Raw genomic sequence first — 19,023 nt, 5'->3', positions numbered from 1 at the left:
TCAACTACGGTACATATCGTGTCAACTACACGTACAAGCCATGTCAACTATGTTACATACTATGTCAACTACACATAGAACCATGTTAACAACAATTATAAGTCATGTTAACAACAATTATAAGCCATGTCAACTACACATAGAACCATGTCAACAACAATTATAAGCCATGTCAACTACACATAGAAACCATGTCAACAACAATTATAACCAAATGTCAACTACACTTTCAAGCCATGTCAACAACAATTCAGTCATTTTATAAAAACAATATACTATTTAATCTTAGTTTTAGTTATTTTATTTTAACAATATTCTCTACTTTCTCTTTCCTTTTCTCCTGTTGTTTTTCTTTGTTCGTTTCAACTTGTGCGTCATCCATTGGGCTTGCAGCTGGTGGTGAGATAGGAGAGGCTGATTCATTGGCTCACCCCTTTAGGATCATAACCTGGCGATGTAGGGATATTTTCTCTGTTTCTTTCTTCTGCATACTGCTTGTAAATTAGTTCTACAATGTTAGTATATAAACTGTAGGAGTAATCTAATGTCAACTCAGAGAAACATATGTAAACAAAATGATGTACTTACTTCATCAAAGAAATGTCCAAATTTAAAAGTTGGAAATTCGGTCAAATCTTCAAGAACTTCCTTTTCTTTTTCAGCAATAACTATTGATTCAGATATTGTTTTCCAGTGATCAAAAGTATCATGCTTGTCTTGAAGGAACGTCTTGGACAAATGAAGAAACTTGTCGGCCACAGATTCAACGACTTCTTCCAAGTGCATATCAACTCAAGCAGTTGCATCAAGAAGCAAAACACATATGATGACTGGTGTGGGGGAGGGGTATTGATTGACAAGAGAAACCTCATATACTTATTCAGAGACAATAAAATTACAAAATCCACTGGATAAAAAACAGGCATAAAACACCAAAATATGATTACATATCATCCCTAAGACCCTAACTGTTGGGAACATCCATGAATTGACACTTGAGGAGATTCTAGTAAAGATTGAAAAGACTTACAGCTATGCCACATGCAATGAGTCCAGGCTTCTCCCTGTCATCCATACGGACACATAGCAGTAGAAAAGCTCCTATATACCAGGGGATTGCACCCAGAAAGAAACTAGTAATAAACCTAGCAAAAAAGCAGCAAAATCAGAGAAGTTCCTATTTCACTGAACAAGATGGTAAATCATTCAACTATCATGAAACTATCAGCTGCACCGCATACATTATCTCTTAGGAAAAGCATTTTTGAAATAATTAAGTAGACAATGACTGCTAGATAAACTTACAAGAGCCATCCAAGACCAACACCAAAACAGGGGAGTCGTTCCTCCCTAAAAGGTCCATGAGCAACAACATGACCCAGAAACATTTATATGTTTTCTACAGTCATCCTAACAGCCATTCAAACAAGCATACACTATGTCAATATAATTATGTCAACACCTATTCAAACAAGCATACACTACTACTGTCAATAGTATATTATTATAGCTATGTCAATAGCTAGTATATAAAATGTCAATAATCTTAAAATTTTTAAAATCAAACAGAATAAATCAATATCAATTATACACGATATCATGTCAATAAGAAGTATACCCTGTTGACAACAAGTGCATGCATGTTATTACGATTATGTCAATAGATAAAGTACATAATAAATCTATGTCAATAACAAGTGTACCCTATCGACAGCAAGTGCATGTATATTCTTAAAATTATGTCAATAGATAAAGTACATAATAAATCAATGTCAATAACAAGTATATCTCATATATAGCAAACACAATTATCTGGTTACTATTATGTCAATTTGACTATGTCAACAACGATTCTAATAAGTATACACTATGTCAATAACAAGTATATCATGATTAAAGCAAACATAATTATCTTATTACTTTTATATCAATTGTTAAAGTTTATAATGTCAACAACAATCCAAATAAGCATACACTATGTCAACAGTATACAATATCATCTCAATGACAAGTATATGCTGTTTATAGAAAACACAAGTCTATTATCATAACTATGTCAATAGCTATTGTATGAAATGTCAATAATCTTAAAAATTTAAACAAATCCTTAACTGGAAGCAGATGCATGTTCTCTTTTGTTTTTTCCAGCAGCCTTGTTGATTTCCCCCTCTTCCGAATCTACCATCGCTAATCAACAATAAAAAATCAGCAGAAATCGAATTCAGAAGAAAACAAATCCAGATCTGTTTTAATACACTAAAATCGAAGCAATATACTTAAAATTTGAATCAATTTCTTAACCTGAAGAATTCGCTTCAACGACCGCCGATTTGGAATGCCTTTTTCCGGCTACAATCGGTGCTTCAACTTCAACTACTTCTTCGATCCTCATTTTTGGAAATTAATTGATGTAGAAAACTGAACGAAGTCTAAGATTAGGAGATGAATAGCGACGAAGGGAAGAGAAGATGCAGAATTGTAGGAGAAATTTGGGAGAGAACTCAGAGAAATGTTTGAGAGTTTTACGGCGTGTTTTGAATACAGCTGAAACATTTTAGAACTAAAATGACAAAAATACCCCCCTGTTGACATAAACCAGGCGCTGTTGACATCGCGCGAAGATTGTGAATGGGTGGCTGAGATTGCATCTCAATTCTCAATTAGGCCCAAAAATCTCAACCTAACAGGACCCAATATATATATATATATATATATATATATATATATATTTAACTTCCCCTCAGTGTACTCGAATGCTTCCTCAATTCAACAAAAACCACCACATGCAACAATCTTTTTTGTTTTTTTAAATACCATGCAAGAATCTTGACATTGTTTATCAACGTTACTTGCATAGAGAAAAAAAAGGTATATGAATCATTAATTTCCCTAGAATTAGTCATGGAGAATAAATGGATTAGATTTAAGGAGAAAGGAATAGCTAAATGGGGTGAAATGAATGAAAATAAAAATGAAAAGTGAAACGGGAAAGCAATGAAAGAAACAAAAAACAATAAAAGCTGGAAATAAAGAATGTAAAAGATAGTGAAAATAATGTAGGAATCGTGATAGTGTGAGTTGACGTGGAAGCTGTAGAGAGGCAGTAATAGATTTTTGGCACCACGTGTGTGGTGGCTCAGCCCCACTCCTCCGCCGTCCCTATCACGTGCTTAGGCCGGCACCGCCACTTTTTGACACGAGACCAACACCATCCCCCCCTCTCTACATTTCTTTTGTTCCAACAATTCCACGCATATATATTCTATATCCCAAAACTATGGATATTAATTCTCCCTTGTGAAACATTTGGGTTCCAAGTCTATTTTCATTTACACCCTCTTTCTTAAATTCATATAAAATTATGTGTAAAAGATTTTAATACACATCTAGCTAGGGAAGCAACAATTAAAGTGGAATTTATATAAAAAAATATCTTTTCAGAGAATTACATGATTGTGAAATTATGAGGTTAATATTATTCTAAATTAATAGACCTTGAAGTAATGCTCTATTAATCAGATGCGAATTTGAATGTTTATATGTATGTGTGGCACCTATATACGTATCAAAATTTGATTGAGTTGTGAGATAAATTTGACCCAAATGCATATTTTCGAATTAGTTGCGTTCAACAAAAGAATTTGAGGGTGATGAAGGTGGGTGTTATGATAGATTTAGGGTTAGTGTTTGAAGAAGAGGTGGTTGATGCCTTGATGGAGTTGAAAGTCTATGACAACATTTGGCCACTATGTATAATTATTGCATGTATTAATTGGCGACTGACAAGTTAGCCTACTTGAGATTTATCTGAAAATTGACACATATTTATTTATGCGATAGCTAGGTCAAATTAAATTGGACAAATATCAACTACATATGGTTCTATTAAAAATTGATATATATTCTATAAATCTCTTGAATGCATTGATGATTGATGGCGAAATATAGTAAAATATTCATATTGCATTGGTGGTTTTTTTAATAGTTGATATTTGTAATGCTTTTATATGTGTCTCTTAAGTTTAGTTGGAATACAAAAATAAAATATTTTTAAAACATATGTATTGTATTTAGAAATATAATTAACATTCATAATTAAATAAAAAAATACTCCACTTAGTTGTTTTTATAGTGTGTGTACCAATTAGCTAGCTAGGTGAAAGATAAAGATCATTCGTTCTTATTGATGAATTTCTCAAAAATAAACTGCAACAATTGAAAGAAAACTACAGGAAGTGAAAACTAATTCCAAGAACAATAATATTATGGAGCTATAACTTTTATGAAACAAAATAATATTATGGAGCTATGACTTTTAGATAAAAAACGAAGTTCAATTGTAAATGTTCAAGATACGTACGTACGCTCTATAAAACATGACAGATAAACATTTGGTTTCATAACTGTTTTCTTTCCATTACTATACTTATACATTTACATATTTTTTTTTCTATTTATGCAACATAATTATTACTATTTTTTATTTACATTTGATTTTCAATTTTACATCACTAACTATATTGTTTTAAATCTTTTTTACTTCATAATTATTTTCATCCATCAATTATGTACTTTAGTAAAAATTAATAAATGCAATTATTTTATAATGGTCGTCATAATTTATAGTAGTATTTTCGTGTATATTTTCTATTTTACATGACATCATCATTTATCGAAGAATACCTAACAACTAAGCATAAAATCTTTAGAATGTAAAATGATGGACATTTAGACGTCATAAAAAATTTAATCCATTATCCTTATATAACAACTAAAAATATTGATTATTTTGAGTTTTCGATGTCACCGACATCGAAAAATACCCTAAAACGATTAACACTAGCTTGAGCCCCCCTCATAAAAATCATGGCTTCGCCACTAATCCCGATAATAAGAATGATAATATATAAATATAATGATATAATAAGTTATGGAATATTTCCTAAAACATTCCTTTTATCCATATAAATAGTAATGGATAGACTCGAGCATTTGATCAGCAACATGTGGGTCGCCTAGAGTTATTTTTCTTAATTAAGAACCAATAATTTGAGTTACACCTAGCATTCTAGCACATATTATGAATTAAATTTCATTTAAAGCTCGACATGTTTATTAATTAGCTCGACACTTGAAGCTGAGTTTGGTAACAACATCACAAACGAACACTATTATTGAATATTGATGAGTGCAAGAATGATGAGACCATGACGAAGAATAAAATGCTAAAAATTATATGGATAAAGTTGATACCAAAATTAGCAGAAAACAAAAAAAAGATGGACCATTTAAATATACCGTCGGAATCAAGTGAGAAATTCCATATCTGAAAAGGAAAAAAGGTGTTAGATGATTAAGAAGTATGCAAAGGCGATGCAGATGCCCTAGCATAGAGGCAACCTAAGATGAAAACATGGCCTCAAATTAAATGTTGTTGCATGTAAGACTATTACATTGATCAGTCATGATTTCATTAGGCGGCATCGCAACTACCTAATGAGGTTAAACAACATTAATGCTAAAAGTATGATTTATAGAGACACCCCCCACTCCATCTTTATGAAACTTGTCTATATTCCATACACAAATGGAGTCACCACCGGACACTTGTAAGGTGGAGATGGATTCGAGTGATGAACAGAATGAACACTGTTAGAGTTTTTTCGGTTGTCATGATTATCTGTGACTAAAGATCATGTCTAATTTTATCTCTTGTTCGGTTGCCCTTTTTTCCTCAAAAGATCTATAACAATGTATGTTGAGCCGCGCGTGATCTATAATGTCAAGATTACACTGTATCTCACGATTATCCATCTCACTTCTATATATCTTAGAAAAACCCCATTTTGGTTTATCACGTGCATACTGCATTTTACTACTATTATCTAGTATAATGAATCAAACGACACATTAGGGAAGCTCGATAGTTAACCGTATAGAACCATGAAAATACAATTAGTGTAGATGCACTTATTTTTACTGACAAAATGATATTCATGTAAAATTTATCAACTAAAATTACGTATAGTACTTCATCCGTCCCATAATAATTGTCACTTTTTTCCATTTCGATTCGTTCTCCACAATAATTCTCACATTTCATTTTTTATCATATGGTAAGTAGGTCTCACATTCTATTAACTCACTTCACTCACATTTTATTTTAAAACTAATATAAAAAAGTGGGTCTCACATTCCACTAATTTTTTCAACCAACTTTTTTTTACATTTTTTAAAACTCGTGCCAAAAATAAGAGTGACAGTTATTATGGAGCGGACGGAGTATTAAATTACCAAATTGTAACATAATTTGTAAAAGTACACAATTTTGAAATGAGTAGTGATTTAGAGACATACTGTCTCTATGCCATAATACCCTTATGTCTCTATGCCATAATTATATTTTATATATGGACAAATATAACCAAATGCTATTTTTGGATAAAATCAATTAGCATGATCATTAGGGGGTGATCTAATTTCTATAATAAAGACTAATAAAGCTAACGGTGAAATTCAATAGAGTATATTATATATTTTACATAGGAATAACATAAAAATAAATACTCAAAAATCAAACTCTAATATTTTATATAAATCAAACTCAATAAATACTATAAAGTCAATTATTATTATTATTATTATTATTATTATTATTATTATTATAACTAATAATTTATTTAATGATATACTGAATGGAGTTTAAAACTCTAATATTTTATATAAGAAAAAAGAAGAAAATAATATAGGATTAGTATTTTTATAAAATGGATTCATAATTTATTCATTAAGTTCAAATCTCATAATTTATTCCCTTAGTTTTGGAACATTACGTTGAATAAAACATTTATGAATAAATCTCCCATTTCTCTAATATTCTACTTCTTTAGGTATATATTTTAATTTTAAATCATATCTTCCACATTTATATATATTCCATAATTAAGTTACCACATCCTTATTTAAGATGTAAGGGCAAAAAGGTAAATGTAAAAAAGTGTAGATTTAATTAAAAATATAATATAATATAAGATTACAATTTTAACCTCGTTATGGTATTATGGCTTGGAGACATTATGTCTCTAAATCATTTTTCTTTTGGAATATACAGTTTGTTGTATTATGGCACCTGCGAATTGTTCCTTCCGTAATGAATGTTTCTTAATTTCGTGAGCATTGAATGTGCACTTGATGTGCATTTGTACGGCTCCCAATAAATTGGTGCATCACTTGACTAAACATACTTTTAACAGTTGCCAATTTTGAGAAACCTATATAGTATAACACATGCATAGTATATTAGTATATGCTTTGGTCAAATTCCATGTTTCCAATGTGCTTGCATGAGATATCTCAAATAAAAATGTGACCGCGTGATCATTGATTTTCTATGTAAATATAAATGTATATGAGTTATTATTTTCTTATTATTTTCCTTGAAAAAGAATAAGCACACTGCTTTAAAAAAAAATTAAGGACTTCTGATAGTCAAAATTTGTGAACCACCAAAATAGCAATTCACAATAGAAATAACAACATGAAGCGTAAGAGAAAAACAAACACTCGATCGAAAACCACTATATAAGAAAAACAACGAACGAACACAAGAAAATAGAAACCAAGGGACACGAGTGCAACATATATACTGAAGTTATTAGCCAGAGAAATTTTATAATCACAAATAGCAAGAAACAAAAAACTCACAAAAGTAAACAACAACTAAGTCATAGCCATAAACTACGCATGTCGACAATTTATTATAGAATTTTAAAGAACGTTGTGTTGCACAAGTCACCAATGGCTTAATTAAGAAATATAAAAGCAAAGAGAATTTAATGGGCTAATTTACCTGAGCGATACTAATATCGATAGCTAATTTAAATGCAACAATCATTTACTAGAATGTAAGCAAGTTAATTAAGAGATCTAGTATGTTCCAAAGCTAGATAGCATTTTCCTCATTTTACATAAAAAAGAAATATTCGAATTAAATCCCCACTTGCAGCGTAGAGCCGTGCGAAGCCAACACTTGTTCCTTTACCTATCTTTTGCATTTATGGCCTTATTAATTATCACAAAGTTTAGGGGCTCACATGCAACTTAACTACTATTCTCAAATTTCTCTATCACTCATTTCACCCTATATATAACAAAAACCCTCCACATTTATGATCAAACTTCAACAACTCTTCTTTCTCCCTCTAAATATTTAGGCCAACCAATTACAGTATATTGTAAGTCCAACTGTCCTCTCTCACCTACTGTTTTATCCTGTTGTATCATATCGTATCGAAAATCACGGAGTCAATTTGTAATATAATTTGCATGTAAATTTTTTTCACAGTAAGAAATGGAGAAGACGAATAATTCGACGACGAGTCTCATACGGACGAAATCCGACCAGCTGGTGGAGACGATCGCGGCGGCGCTGGGCGCGATAAAATCTCCGGTGTCTTCCGGCGGCGATGCGGCGGCGGACGGCAGCGGCAACCTGTCGCGGATGTCGAGCCGGCGGCTGGCGGCGGCGTCGCCGGGGCGGGGCAGCGGCAGCGTGGGGAGGAACACTCACATTCGGAAGTCGAGGAGCGCTCAGATGAAATTCGACGTGGACGACTTGAACAGCGGCGCCGCCCTGAGCCGCGCCTCCAGCGCCAGCCTCGGCTTCTCCTTCTCCTTCACCGGCTTCACTGTCCCCGCCGACGAGATCGCCGATTCGAAGCCGTTTAGCGACGACGAAATCGGTCAGTCCTCTCTCACACATTTTACATGTGAAACTAACTAAAATTAACGTTGTTTAAATTTAAATTACTTTGAAATACATACTACTATTTAAATTTGGTAAACTATTTTATTTAATCAATAGATCAAAGGAGGATTAGTGATCGATAACGAACTTGTATTGACATTAACTAAGACCATAATGCTTCCAAAATGATCTGAATCCACATGGTTTTCCCTCTGCCAAAGGCAACTTATTAGAGCCAAACACTTAAATCTGGTTTTGTGCCAATATTTTCGATCTTTCCCATACGTATATTACTACTATTATTTGGGTAGTTAAATATAACTTAATTGATCAATATTTTATGCAAACGGAACTATAAAGAGAAGCAAGTTAAGTTTCTGACTAACTTAGATCAGTCTGTTTTCTAGGATAGATAACTCATCTATCTTAGAGTTATCTGACCTAAAACGACATAAAATGTGTGTTCTTATCATGTTTTCTAATATCAGATGACTAAAGCAAGACCTCTTTTCCTGTGATTCTTTCTTTCACTTCTATCTTGATATATTTATGCTTGCATGAGTGAAGACAGGTGAGGGGAAAGGCCATGTATGTTCATAAAGAAAAAAGAGGAAGGACACATGCATGAATCATGAATCTAGCCAAACCACTGGTCACGTTAAATTTTCATAATTTGGAGTTATTCATAAAAATAAATAAACTTTTCAAAAAAAAAAAGAGAATTGGTCCTAAACTACTTTCACAAAAAGCAAAAACAGGTTCTTTTGCTTTAAAGCAAATGGACCTGCATGAAAATGAAACTATTTAATTTTTCGGCAGTTTCCGATGATTCTGAATGGCATTTCATCTACAATTAATTCATATTTATATTTTCTTATAAATAATGAGGATGTTATAATGAGGCACTCAATTAATTTTTCCTGTTCATAATCATGAAAGAATATGAATATGATGGGACGAAAAATTCTGATGGTTGAACATGTAGGTACGTAAATGAAGGTGGTAGTCGTAGTCACCCTTAGTGTGTGACAAATGTTTTTGGAAGAAGCACAAATTTTGATTAAGAAATACTCCTACAATAAAATTAGGTATTTAGGATTGGGTGCGGGACACAAAATTCTCCACCAAATCAAATAATTGTACTACCATCTTATCCTATTTATTTATCTATGTACAATTGTAAGGTCCATACTTGTTTGGCCACCTCATGGGGTCCCTTTGCATTGCCAAGGACTCTCAGTACATATCATGTGTACTCAATTTTACGGTTTCATATTTTTACAATTTTATTTAATATTAATATAGTTTGTGATAACAAAAATATATTTTTACAATTTTATTTAACACTAATCAAATACTAGTAATTACATATACTTGTACTACAAAATCATTTAGATTTTTTTATTGCCTATTAAGCTAATTATTATTAATCTATAACTGAATTTACTTTAACTCGTAGCTAATAAAATAGTGAAAAATGGTTGCAGCTGATGATCTTGAGGCAGGCAGGCAAAAGAAGAGACTCCAAACAGAACCCACAATGCCAATCTACCTCAAGGTAATATACACATCATGAAACTCGATATAGAGTACACATGTCAAAACGCGATTGGTTGCGCCCAGGTACTTTCTAGAAGGAGCCGCAGATTAATTTGTGATGCCATCTATTTGGATGTTTATCTAGCTATAGATCACTGCAACTCAAATCTTACAATGCAGTAGTCACAATTATATGATCTTAGGCCTTAGGCCATAAATAAAATGACGACGACGACGATGATGATGCACTTAGACTATGTGATCAACTAGTGTGTGTTGTGTAGGACCCCAATTTCTTGCAATGGCCTTAAACAAGCACATCATATTCTTGTCTCCTAAAAATGTGCAGTTCACAGATGTAACATACAAGGTGATACTGAAAGGCATAACATCGACAGTGGAGAAAGATATTCTGTATGGGATCAATGGCTCTGTTTCTCCAGGGGAAGTTCTAGCCCTGATGGGGCCATCTGGAAGTGGAAAGACTTCATTGCTGAGCCTACTAGGAGGGAGGGTGAGAGAACCCGCCCACGGTGGCTCGATCACGTACAATGATCAACCATATTCCAAGTCCCTAAAGTGCAGGTAACTATCTAGTTTTAATATGGAATTCATGGCATCAAGCAAGTAATGACATTGGAAATCTCACAGGATAGGGTTCGTGACTCAAGACGATGTTCTGTTTCCTCATCTCACTGTGAGGGAGACGCTGACTTATGCAGCTCGGTTGAGGCTTCCAAAGACTTTGACGAAAGAGGAAAAGGATCAAAGAGCGTCGGATGTTATATACGAGCTGGGACTAGAGAGGTATAATTAATTAGGTAGCAAGTTTGAGCATATTTTGTGAAATTTACTGACCTTTCAGTATTTAACCAGCTGCCAAGACACAATGATAGGTGGCTCCTTTGTCAGAGGAGTCTCAGGCGGAGAAAGGAAGCGCGTGTGCATTGGAAATGAGATCATTATCAACCCATCACTCTTGTTCCTGGATGAACCAACCTCAGGCCTGGATTCTACCACTGCTTTGAGGATTGTGGACACATTGCACGACATAGCCGAGGCTGGTAAAACAGTGGTGACGACGATTCACCAGCCATCGAGCAGACTCTTCCTTAAGTTTGACAAGCTGATTCTTCTGGGCAAAGGGAGTCTGCTATACTTTGGAAAGGTGTCGGAAGCAATGGTTTACTTCTCATCCATAGGATGTTCCCCTCTTATTGCGATGAACCCTGCAGAGTTCATGCTCGACCTTGCAAATGGAAACGTAACAGACATCTCCGTCCCCTCAGAGTTGGAGGATAAAGTGCAAATGGGGAACTCCACAACAGAAACAAAGAGTGGAAAACCAGCTCCAGCAGTTGTGCATGAGGTAATAGATATTCATTTATATGATACGCAACGATTCAAAAAGAACAAACTCATATGTTACCATTCTTAAGCAGTATCTCGTGGAGGCTTATGAGACACGGGTAGCTGAAAGTGAGAAGAAGAAACTTAAAAACCCGACCCCAATTGATGATGAGATTAAGGCCAAAGTATGTTCTGCAAAGAGAGAATGGGGAGCAAGTTGGTTTGAACAATACTCCATACTATTCTGCAGAGGACTTAAAGAACGGAGGCACGACTACTTTAGCTGGTTGAGGGTAACTCAGGTTCTTGCGACCGCAACTATTTTGGGATTGCTATGGTGGCAATCTGGCAGCAATAACCCCAAAGAGCTGCAAGATCAGGTAACCAAACATGTGTCAGTAAATAGAATTCTATAACATCGTATACACATCAAGAGTATATTGTTTATTCTGCAAACGAAGGCATAATGAAATAAGTTGCTATAATAAGATATAAAGAACGGAGATTCAAACAAAGACAAGTAGCATGACACTTTTAGTATAATGAAATGGCTGAATCTGGTATGTTCATCAACAAGCTATAGAACAAAAAATTAATCTAAATGCAAAAAACTTTTACAGGCAGGGTTACTATTCTTCATTGCCGTGTTTTGGGGATTTTTCCCGGTCTTCACAGCCATCTTTACATTTCCCCAAGAGAGAGCCATGCTGAGCAAGGAACGAGCAGCGGACATGTACAGATTGAGCGCATATTTCGTGGCAAGAACGACAAGCGACCTTCCACTCGACCTTATATTGCCAGTACTTTTCCTCGTGGTTGTATATTTCATGGCAGGGTTACGAATGAATGCCGGTTCATTTTTCCTCACTGTAGTAACAGTTTTTCTCTGCATTGTAGCAGCTCAGGTACGCCCTTTCTCCATTTATGTGATCGTTATAGCAATTCGAATACATAACATGAAACAATAATTAGAGTAAAAACTGATGGCAGGGGCTGGGGCTAGCCATTGGTGCTACACTGATGGATTTAAAGAAGGCGACAACGTTGGCCTCGGTCACAGTGATGACCTTCATGTTGGCTGGAGGATACTTTGTGAAGGTAACCACAAACATTATGAAGTAAATACTTAAAATGGGGATAAAGTAGGAAAAATACTAATACTATAAACATTTTGCAGAATGTTCCGGTTTTTATATCGTGGCTTCGCTATCTCTCCTTCAATTACCACACCTACAAACTTCTCTTGAAAGTGCAGTACGAGCACATAAGTGACACGGTCAATGGGGTCAGAATAGACGACGGTTACAAGGAGGTTGGAGCGCTGGTAGCAATGGTGATAGGCTACAGAATTCTAGCTTACCTATCTTTGAGAAGGATGAAGCTCCAGCCGGGAGCTTAGGGCTCCATATATCCATATTGTTAACGGCTTCGCAACAGCTCAGTTTTTTGTTTTCAAGGCTTTTGTTAGCTAACAAATCATCTGGCCACAAGACTACTGAAACTCCTGCCTCTAAGAGGTTGCACAACTACGATTTCGCGAGATTAATTAGCATAAACTCATAGCATGGATTTCTATAAGATACTTTTGCAGGATCACTGAAAGACATGTTTCGAGCAAATTCTGACAAGTTCAAACAGTGCCGTGAAAGTTTTTCACCTTCTTTTCTAAGGCTATGTTTGGTTACTGGATTCTATTGAGAAGAACACATAGGATATGGTATTTTTAGTCAAGATGATTGTATATATTGTACTTAATGTTTTGCTACTTTTGCCATTCAAAACCAACACCCAAGATAAGAATCAAAATGTTCCTCATTTTGGGTTAATCAGTGTGTCAATCTCATCAATCTACATTGTATAATTAATTTCATAAGTAGACTACTTCAATAGTTTTACTAAAAAAAAGGTCCAAGGTAAAAAAGTACCTCAATCCGGTTTCTTCACTACTTTATCGATCAAGGAAAAGGTAGCTAACAACTGCTGATCGTATCTTATTGCTCTTCAAGTCTCAACATTTTTTATAGACTTTTCATACCTAGCTTCTCATGTTGATTATAATCAATACCAACATACATCAATCATTGATAATTTATATATGCACTAATACACAAAGAAAACAATTAAGAACGTATTGAAAATATTGCATCATTATGTTGTAGTTATACACAATGGAAGCATTATAAGTCGACTAATTATACTAAGAACATAGAATGATTGAAAATATTAGCAAAATCGCGATCGAAACTCTGAAAAATGGAATCATTACAGTCTATACAGATACAACAATGTTGTCGCGAGAAGCCCAGTAAAATATCTCAAGCAAATGCAAGATCGAGATTTTCACTAATTAAATGCCTATCAAAAGCATACCACTACAATACAAGCCATAATCATTTTATATTTTTGATGAATTTCTTTACTATATATGTTGAATGGAAACCACATAAAAGAAGTTATATATGTCATGAGACGATTTAATTACTCGTCAAATCAGACGACACCTATTTTTGATATGAATCCAACCGTAGGCGTCTCTCTTCCGTCCAGCGCATTAAAATGACTGCTCCCTTCCCTCTACTCTGCCATCACTTACGTTCCTGTCATCTTATTTTCTTCCAATGAATATTCTAATTATATGGTTTACAAAAAAATAATACTAGTACTATCACTCTTCATCACAAAAAATATCACTAATACAAATAATATCATCTCCACTCTCTATAAGTATTAAGAATCTCCATTCCAATTTCCAACGAAAAACAAACTCACTCTCAAAAATCATAATCATTCACTTACTATTAAAATTTCTCATACAATTAAGCCTTGTGTCACACTATCATCTTATTTAAACGATGACGCGGCTGGCAGAGGTCGTGGGCGGCACCACGGCGGAGTGCGCGGCGGTGTGCTGCTGCTGCCCCTGCGGCCTGGTGAACCTCCTCGTGCTGGCCACGTGCAAGGTGCCGGCGGGGCTCTGCCGGAAGGCGCTGAGGCAGAAGCGTCGCCGCAGGCTGTTGAAGAGGGGACTGCTGCCGTCGGCCAAGTGCACATCCGACGACAAGGACTTCCAGATTCACCCGGCGCCGTCGAGCGCGGAGGTGATGGAGCTCGATAAGGAGATGTTCGATCAGTTCTACAGCGGCGGATTTTGGAGGAGCTCATCGGGCCGAATGTGATTTCTCACGTTAGTTTTATTTTTGTGACAAACGTAATATAGGATAGGTATATTAATTGAAATAAATGGATCCCGACTTAAAGGAGATATGTATGGCGTCATTTGCCTTTGTTTCCATCTCTTTTTGTTAGTGGATCGGTGCTATTGTGTAAGTGTGATATTGTGTATGTGTGAGGTGGTTGTTTTTTCGCATGATAACAAATGTCACACATATCTCATTTAAAATTTGCGAATACACAATATGTTGCATACATTAAAATCATGGATATCACATATCAGATTAAGTGTGTTATGAGCGATAACGACGATCAAGCAATGGAGGTTGTAGAAGAGTTATCAGATAGTGCAATCCTAGTTACTTAGGTATCTTTATTTTAATTAGTACAAATGAATTATGGATCGTGTTGAATATTGGACTCCTTGCCTTAGGCTGTTAATAATATTTGCTTGGACTATTTTTTGTTGAGTTTTCAATTGTTATGTGGCCCAAATATAGGCTGGCCCGATTTACTTACCAGGCGCGCTGGATGGATGCCACCTGGCACCTCCACGCGGATGATTTTGACGAGAAAGAATTGACATTTATACTCTTAAAATTTATTTACTAATTATTAAAATTCAAAATATAATTCACTTGGCAATATTTTAACCATTAGGCTTTTAATCTAGTGGCTAAGAATTGATTTTAATTTTGGTTGCTAATTAGTCATTTTTTAAAAGTTATAAATTTTAAAATTATTTAATAATAAAATAATTAGATTCCAATCAATATGATTATCTGGTTTGATGATCGTAGCACTAAGAAATTAAGTATATATCATGTAGTTATTTTTTATAAATTGTAAATATATAAATAATATAATAATAAAATATGAATCACTATTTTACTATTGTTTTGTTTGGTAATTATAATTATAAGAAATTAAGGATATATGCATGTAGTTGCAAATGATTTAATAATAAAATTATTGGATTTAAATGATTATGGTTATTTTGTTTGATGGTAATACTAATAAATTAATTACATATACATGTAGTCATTTTCTATAAGTTATAAATTATAAAATTATTTAATAAAAAATAATTGAATACGAGATACAATTATTATTTCTTTGGAGGATAATGATATGCTCGGATTTTACACTGTTTTAAGGTCATTATTTGGTCCGTTTTGAGTGTCAAAGTTGCATACTTGTCCATAAATTGCATATTTTATCTATTTTGGTATTTTGACGTGTTGTGTGAGAAATGTGCAAAAATAAAACCTAAAAGATAGCTAAAAGTCGAAGTTGGAAATCTAAAGCATTCGAGAGGTCCAGCGGTCCGCTGCAACCCAGCCAGCTACCGCTGAAAGAGCGGTCCGCTTCGGAAAATTTGAGCTGAAAAAGAGGACACGTCCAGCGACTGCTGGGTTGTGTACAACGACCGCTCCAGAAGATCCAGAAGCTACTGAATACATTGCAGCGGCCGCTAAACAACGTGCAATGGCCTGCTGGGGAAGAGCAGCTCACGGATTTGACCTACTTTCTCTCTAAGATTTACCATACTGTGCTGAATATTTGTCATAATTGTGGGGCACGAAAATAAGGCTATAAATACCCCCCTCCCCCCAAGCTTCATAAAAAAGGAGACCTTTTTGCTGCATAATTCCAGAGTAAGAATACTTTGAGATTTTTCCATTGTTCATCAAGTCCAAGGTGTTTGCTGAAGAGTGCAAGAGAAGATCAAGGCTACAAGGATTCAATGATGTGTAACTAAAAGGAGGCCTTTTTGCTGCATAATTCTATAGCAAGAAAACGATACAGTTAATTGAAAGTGGGGACATCGTGGGGGTCTAATTGAGCTTTTAGGAGTTATAACTCTAGGATTGACGCTCCTAGTGTCTGTAATCTACTTTGTGCCGCATGGGCAATACATATGTGACTCGTTCTAGTGAAGTATGAGGTGTTGTAGTTGGAATTTGTATACAATAGCTGTGAAAGCACATCCCGGGAATTCCCTTATCGCATCTGAATTCTCTCTGTGTTTTATCTGCAATCATTGTTTTCTTTGCTTTTACAAGTTTTTATTTTAAAAAATCCAAAACCTTTTGATTCTCCAAATAGTAAAAGAAGCTTATTAGAAGATAGTCAATTTGTGTTCGTTTTTCTTGTGCTCAATATCTGGTACTAAATTAGCTATATTATATATCATTACACTTGAGGGATTATTTAGTGCTAATAAAAAGTGCATCAGATAACTCTAGGAAATTATGTATATATACATGCAAGTAGTACTTTTTAGATTTAGAAATTTAAAATTTATATTTAATAATAGTATAATTTAATGCAAATCACTCTGATTATTTCATTTGATGATCATAACATTAAGAAATTAAATATATATGAACATGAATGACACTAAGACAATAAGTAGTTTCTATAAGAGTAAAGGCCAAAATTGGTCCTAAACATATGCTCATTTTATGATTTTGGTCCTAAACTTTATCTTTTGTATTTTTTGGTCATGTACATTTCAAATTAATCACAATTGGTCCTCCGTTAACAATTTCGTTAATTTTATAACGGTAACGAGTTTAACCCAATTTTGACCGATTAAAGCTCTTAATTATGATTTTTAACTCACTAATTATATCATTAATTATTATTCTAATTTATTGCTCCTAATAAAACAAAACAAATATATTAACAATAAATATACTAAAAACAAATGAAATTAAAATAACAAAATGAAATTAAAAAAAATTCCCAAACACTTGGCCAAAAACGAATCGTCTTCTGACTCTCCCCTAGAGGTGGCCAAACCAAACCGGACCACCGGTTAACCGCCGATTTCCAACCGGCGGTTCGGAACCGGAACCGGAACCGGACGACGGTTCCGGTTCGAAATCCGGTTACGGTTACGGTTACGGGCCGGTTACGGTTCAAAAAATAAGCAACCGGAACCGCCGGTTAACCGGGAATATGTAGCCGTTCGCCGGTAGGTTCGTAGGCTTGCAGGCGTAGGTCTGAAAAAGGACGGTTAACCGCCGGTTCGTGTCAGAAAACCGGTTTTGGTTTTGCTTATGATGACCCCGATGCTCAATCACAATTAGCCGACTTATACGGCTACGGCACAGGCTCAAGCTCAAGGCACACCTCAATGGGATCGGTAAGCGAGTTAGATTTTTATTTGGAAGCACGCCACCATACTTTCAGTGATGCAGGTCCTACACCCGCCCAAATCGACGTCCTAGAGCGGTGGGGAACACACGAGAAAGATTATCCCATACTTGCGTCAATGGCTAAGGAGATCTTTGCAGTCCCGGCTTCCACCGTTGCCGTCGAGTCCGCTTTCAGTGTTGGAGCATGTGTCTTGGACGCGAGAAGAAGCAAACTCTCCGCGAGAAATATGGAAGCTGTGATGTTACTTGATGATTGGGGAAAAGCTGCAAAGAGAGCGCAAGAACCAGATTGGGATGCTCGTGAAGAGAGTGAGGAAACCTTCACCGACACTGAGGATGAAGGTGAAGAATGAAGGCCAACTGCCGTCAACCGCCAACCAACAAGGTAAGCAAGGTAAGAGAACTACGTGGACTTTGATTCCACAATGCAATTTAGCATTAAGGATACGTAGGCACCTCAACTTAAATTTTAAATTTAAGTTGAGCTTAAGTCCTTTTCCTTTTATTTCTTTTTTTTTTCCTAATTGTTTCAACTTTACTTTTAATATGTTTTTTGTAAATTGTAATTTTGTATTTAAATTTTAAATTCAAGTATATAGTTGTATTGTTGTATTTTGTAACTTGTAAGTTGTAAGTTGTAACTTGTAATTGTATTGTAGAAATTTACATTCAAAGTTTCAAATCAATAAAATTGCAATTCTTTATCGTTATCATTTATCGTTATCAATTATCTTTGGATTTTACTATAGAATTTAAAAGTTATAACTATAAAATTTAAAAATTTACGATTCCACCAATCGCCGAACCGGAACCGGCGGTTTTTGAACCGTGGCCACGTCTACTCTCCCCTCTCCCTCCCACGACGAATCACACTCTGTTTACTTTTGTTTTATTAAACTTTCTCTGTTTTATTTTTGTTTTATTTTCCTTTTAGTTTAATCAATTAGTTATAATTCATTTTCGACACCAAAAGCTTAGTTTTGATAATTTATTTGTGATTATCTGAACTTGGTGGGCAATAAGAGATCAATATCCTTGCCGCCGGATTCA

General features: G+C 34.8%; 2 protein-coding genes and 2 long non-coding RNA genes across 5 annotated transcripts; 2 read left to right on the top strand and 2 right to left on the bottom strand.

Moving 5' to 3' along the window:
- Window positions 1–237: 237 nt before the first annotated feature.
- Window positions 238–994, bottom strand: LOC148932291 (uncharacterized). The gene is made up of 2 exons (XR_016134917.1): window positions 589–994; window positions 238–491 (listed from the first exon to the last, which is right to left on the bottom strand). It is a non-coding gene; the product is annotated as an uncharacterized LOC148932291 (long non-coding RNA).
- A 13-nt stretch (window positions 995–1,007) lies between these two features.
- On the bottom strand, window positions 1,008–2,884 carry LOC125214294 (uncharacterized). Its single transcript, XR_016134918.1, has 3 exons — window positions 2,302–2,884; window positions 2,113–2,187; window positions 1,008–1,145 (listed from the first exon to the last, which is right to left on the bottom strand). It is a non-coding gene; the product is annotated as an uncharacterized LOC125214294 (long non-coding RNA).
- Window positions 2,885–8,087: 5,203 nt separating this feature from the next.
- Window positions 8,088–13,461, top strand: ABCG22 (ABC-2 type transporter family protein). Of its 2 annotated transcripts, XM_048099988.2 has the most exons (10): window positions 8,088–8,234; window positions 8,345–8,741; window positions 10,234–10,304; window positions 10,635–10,870; window positions 10,937–11,092; window positions 11,162–11,654; window positions 11,728–12,015; window positions 12,256–12,540; window positions 12,626–12,733; window positions 12,813–13,461. In XM_048099988.2, exons 2-10 carry the CDS (start codon window positions 8,351–8,353, stop codon window positions 13,032–13,034), a joined length of 2,250 nt encoding a protein of 749 aa, XP_047955945.1. In that variant the 5' UTR covers window positions 8,088–8,234; window positions 8,345–8,350; the 3' UTR covers window positions 13,035–13,461. The 2 variants fall into 2 exon arrangements, with proteins under 2 accessions (XP_047955945.1, XP_088921736.1); XM_089065610.1 differs by lacking the exons at window positions 8,088–8,234; window positions 8,345–8,741 and having other exon boundaries at window positions 10,247–10,304; window positions 10,642–10,870.
- A 923-nt stretch (window positions 13,462–14,384) lies between these two features.
- LOC125219858 (uncharacterized) lies at window positions 14,385–14,962 on the top strand. Its single transcript, XM_048121946.2, has one exon. It carries the CDS (start codon window positions 14,488–14,490, stop codon window positions 14,809–14,811), a length of 324 nt encoding a protein of 107 aa, XP_047977903.1. The 5' UTR covers window positions 14,385–14,487; the 3' UTR covers window positions 14,812–14,962.
- Window positions 14,963–19,023: the final 4,061 nt, after the last annotated feature.

This window comes from Salvia hispanica, chromosome 2 (genome assembly GCF_029641045.1).
Source record: "Salvia hispanica isolate PSC_SH4W2 chromosome 2, Shi_PSC_v1, whole genome shotgun sequence".
Lineage (NCBI taxonomy): Eukaryota > Viridiplantae > Streptophyta > Magnoliopsida > Lamiales > Lamiaceae > Salvia > Salvia hispanica.
The sequence above is the reverse complement of the archived record's forward strand: the minus strand, read 5'-3'. Positions and strand labels throughout refer to the sequence as shown.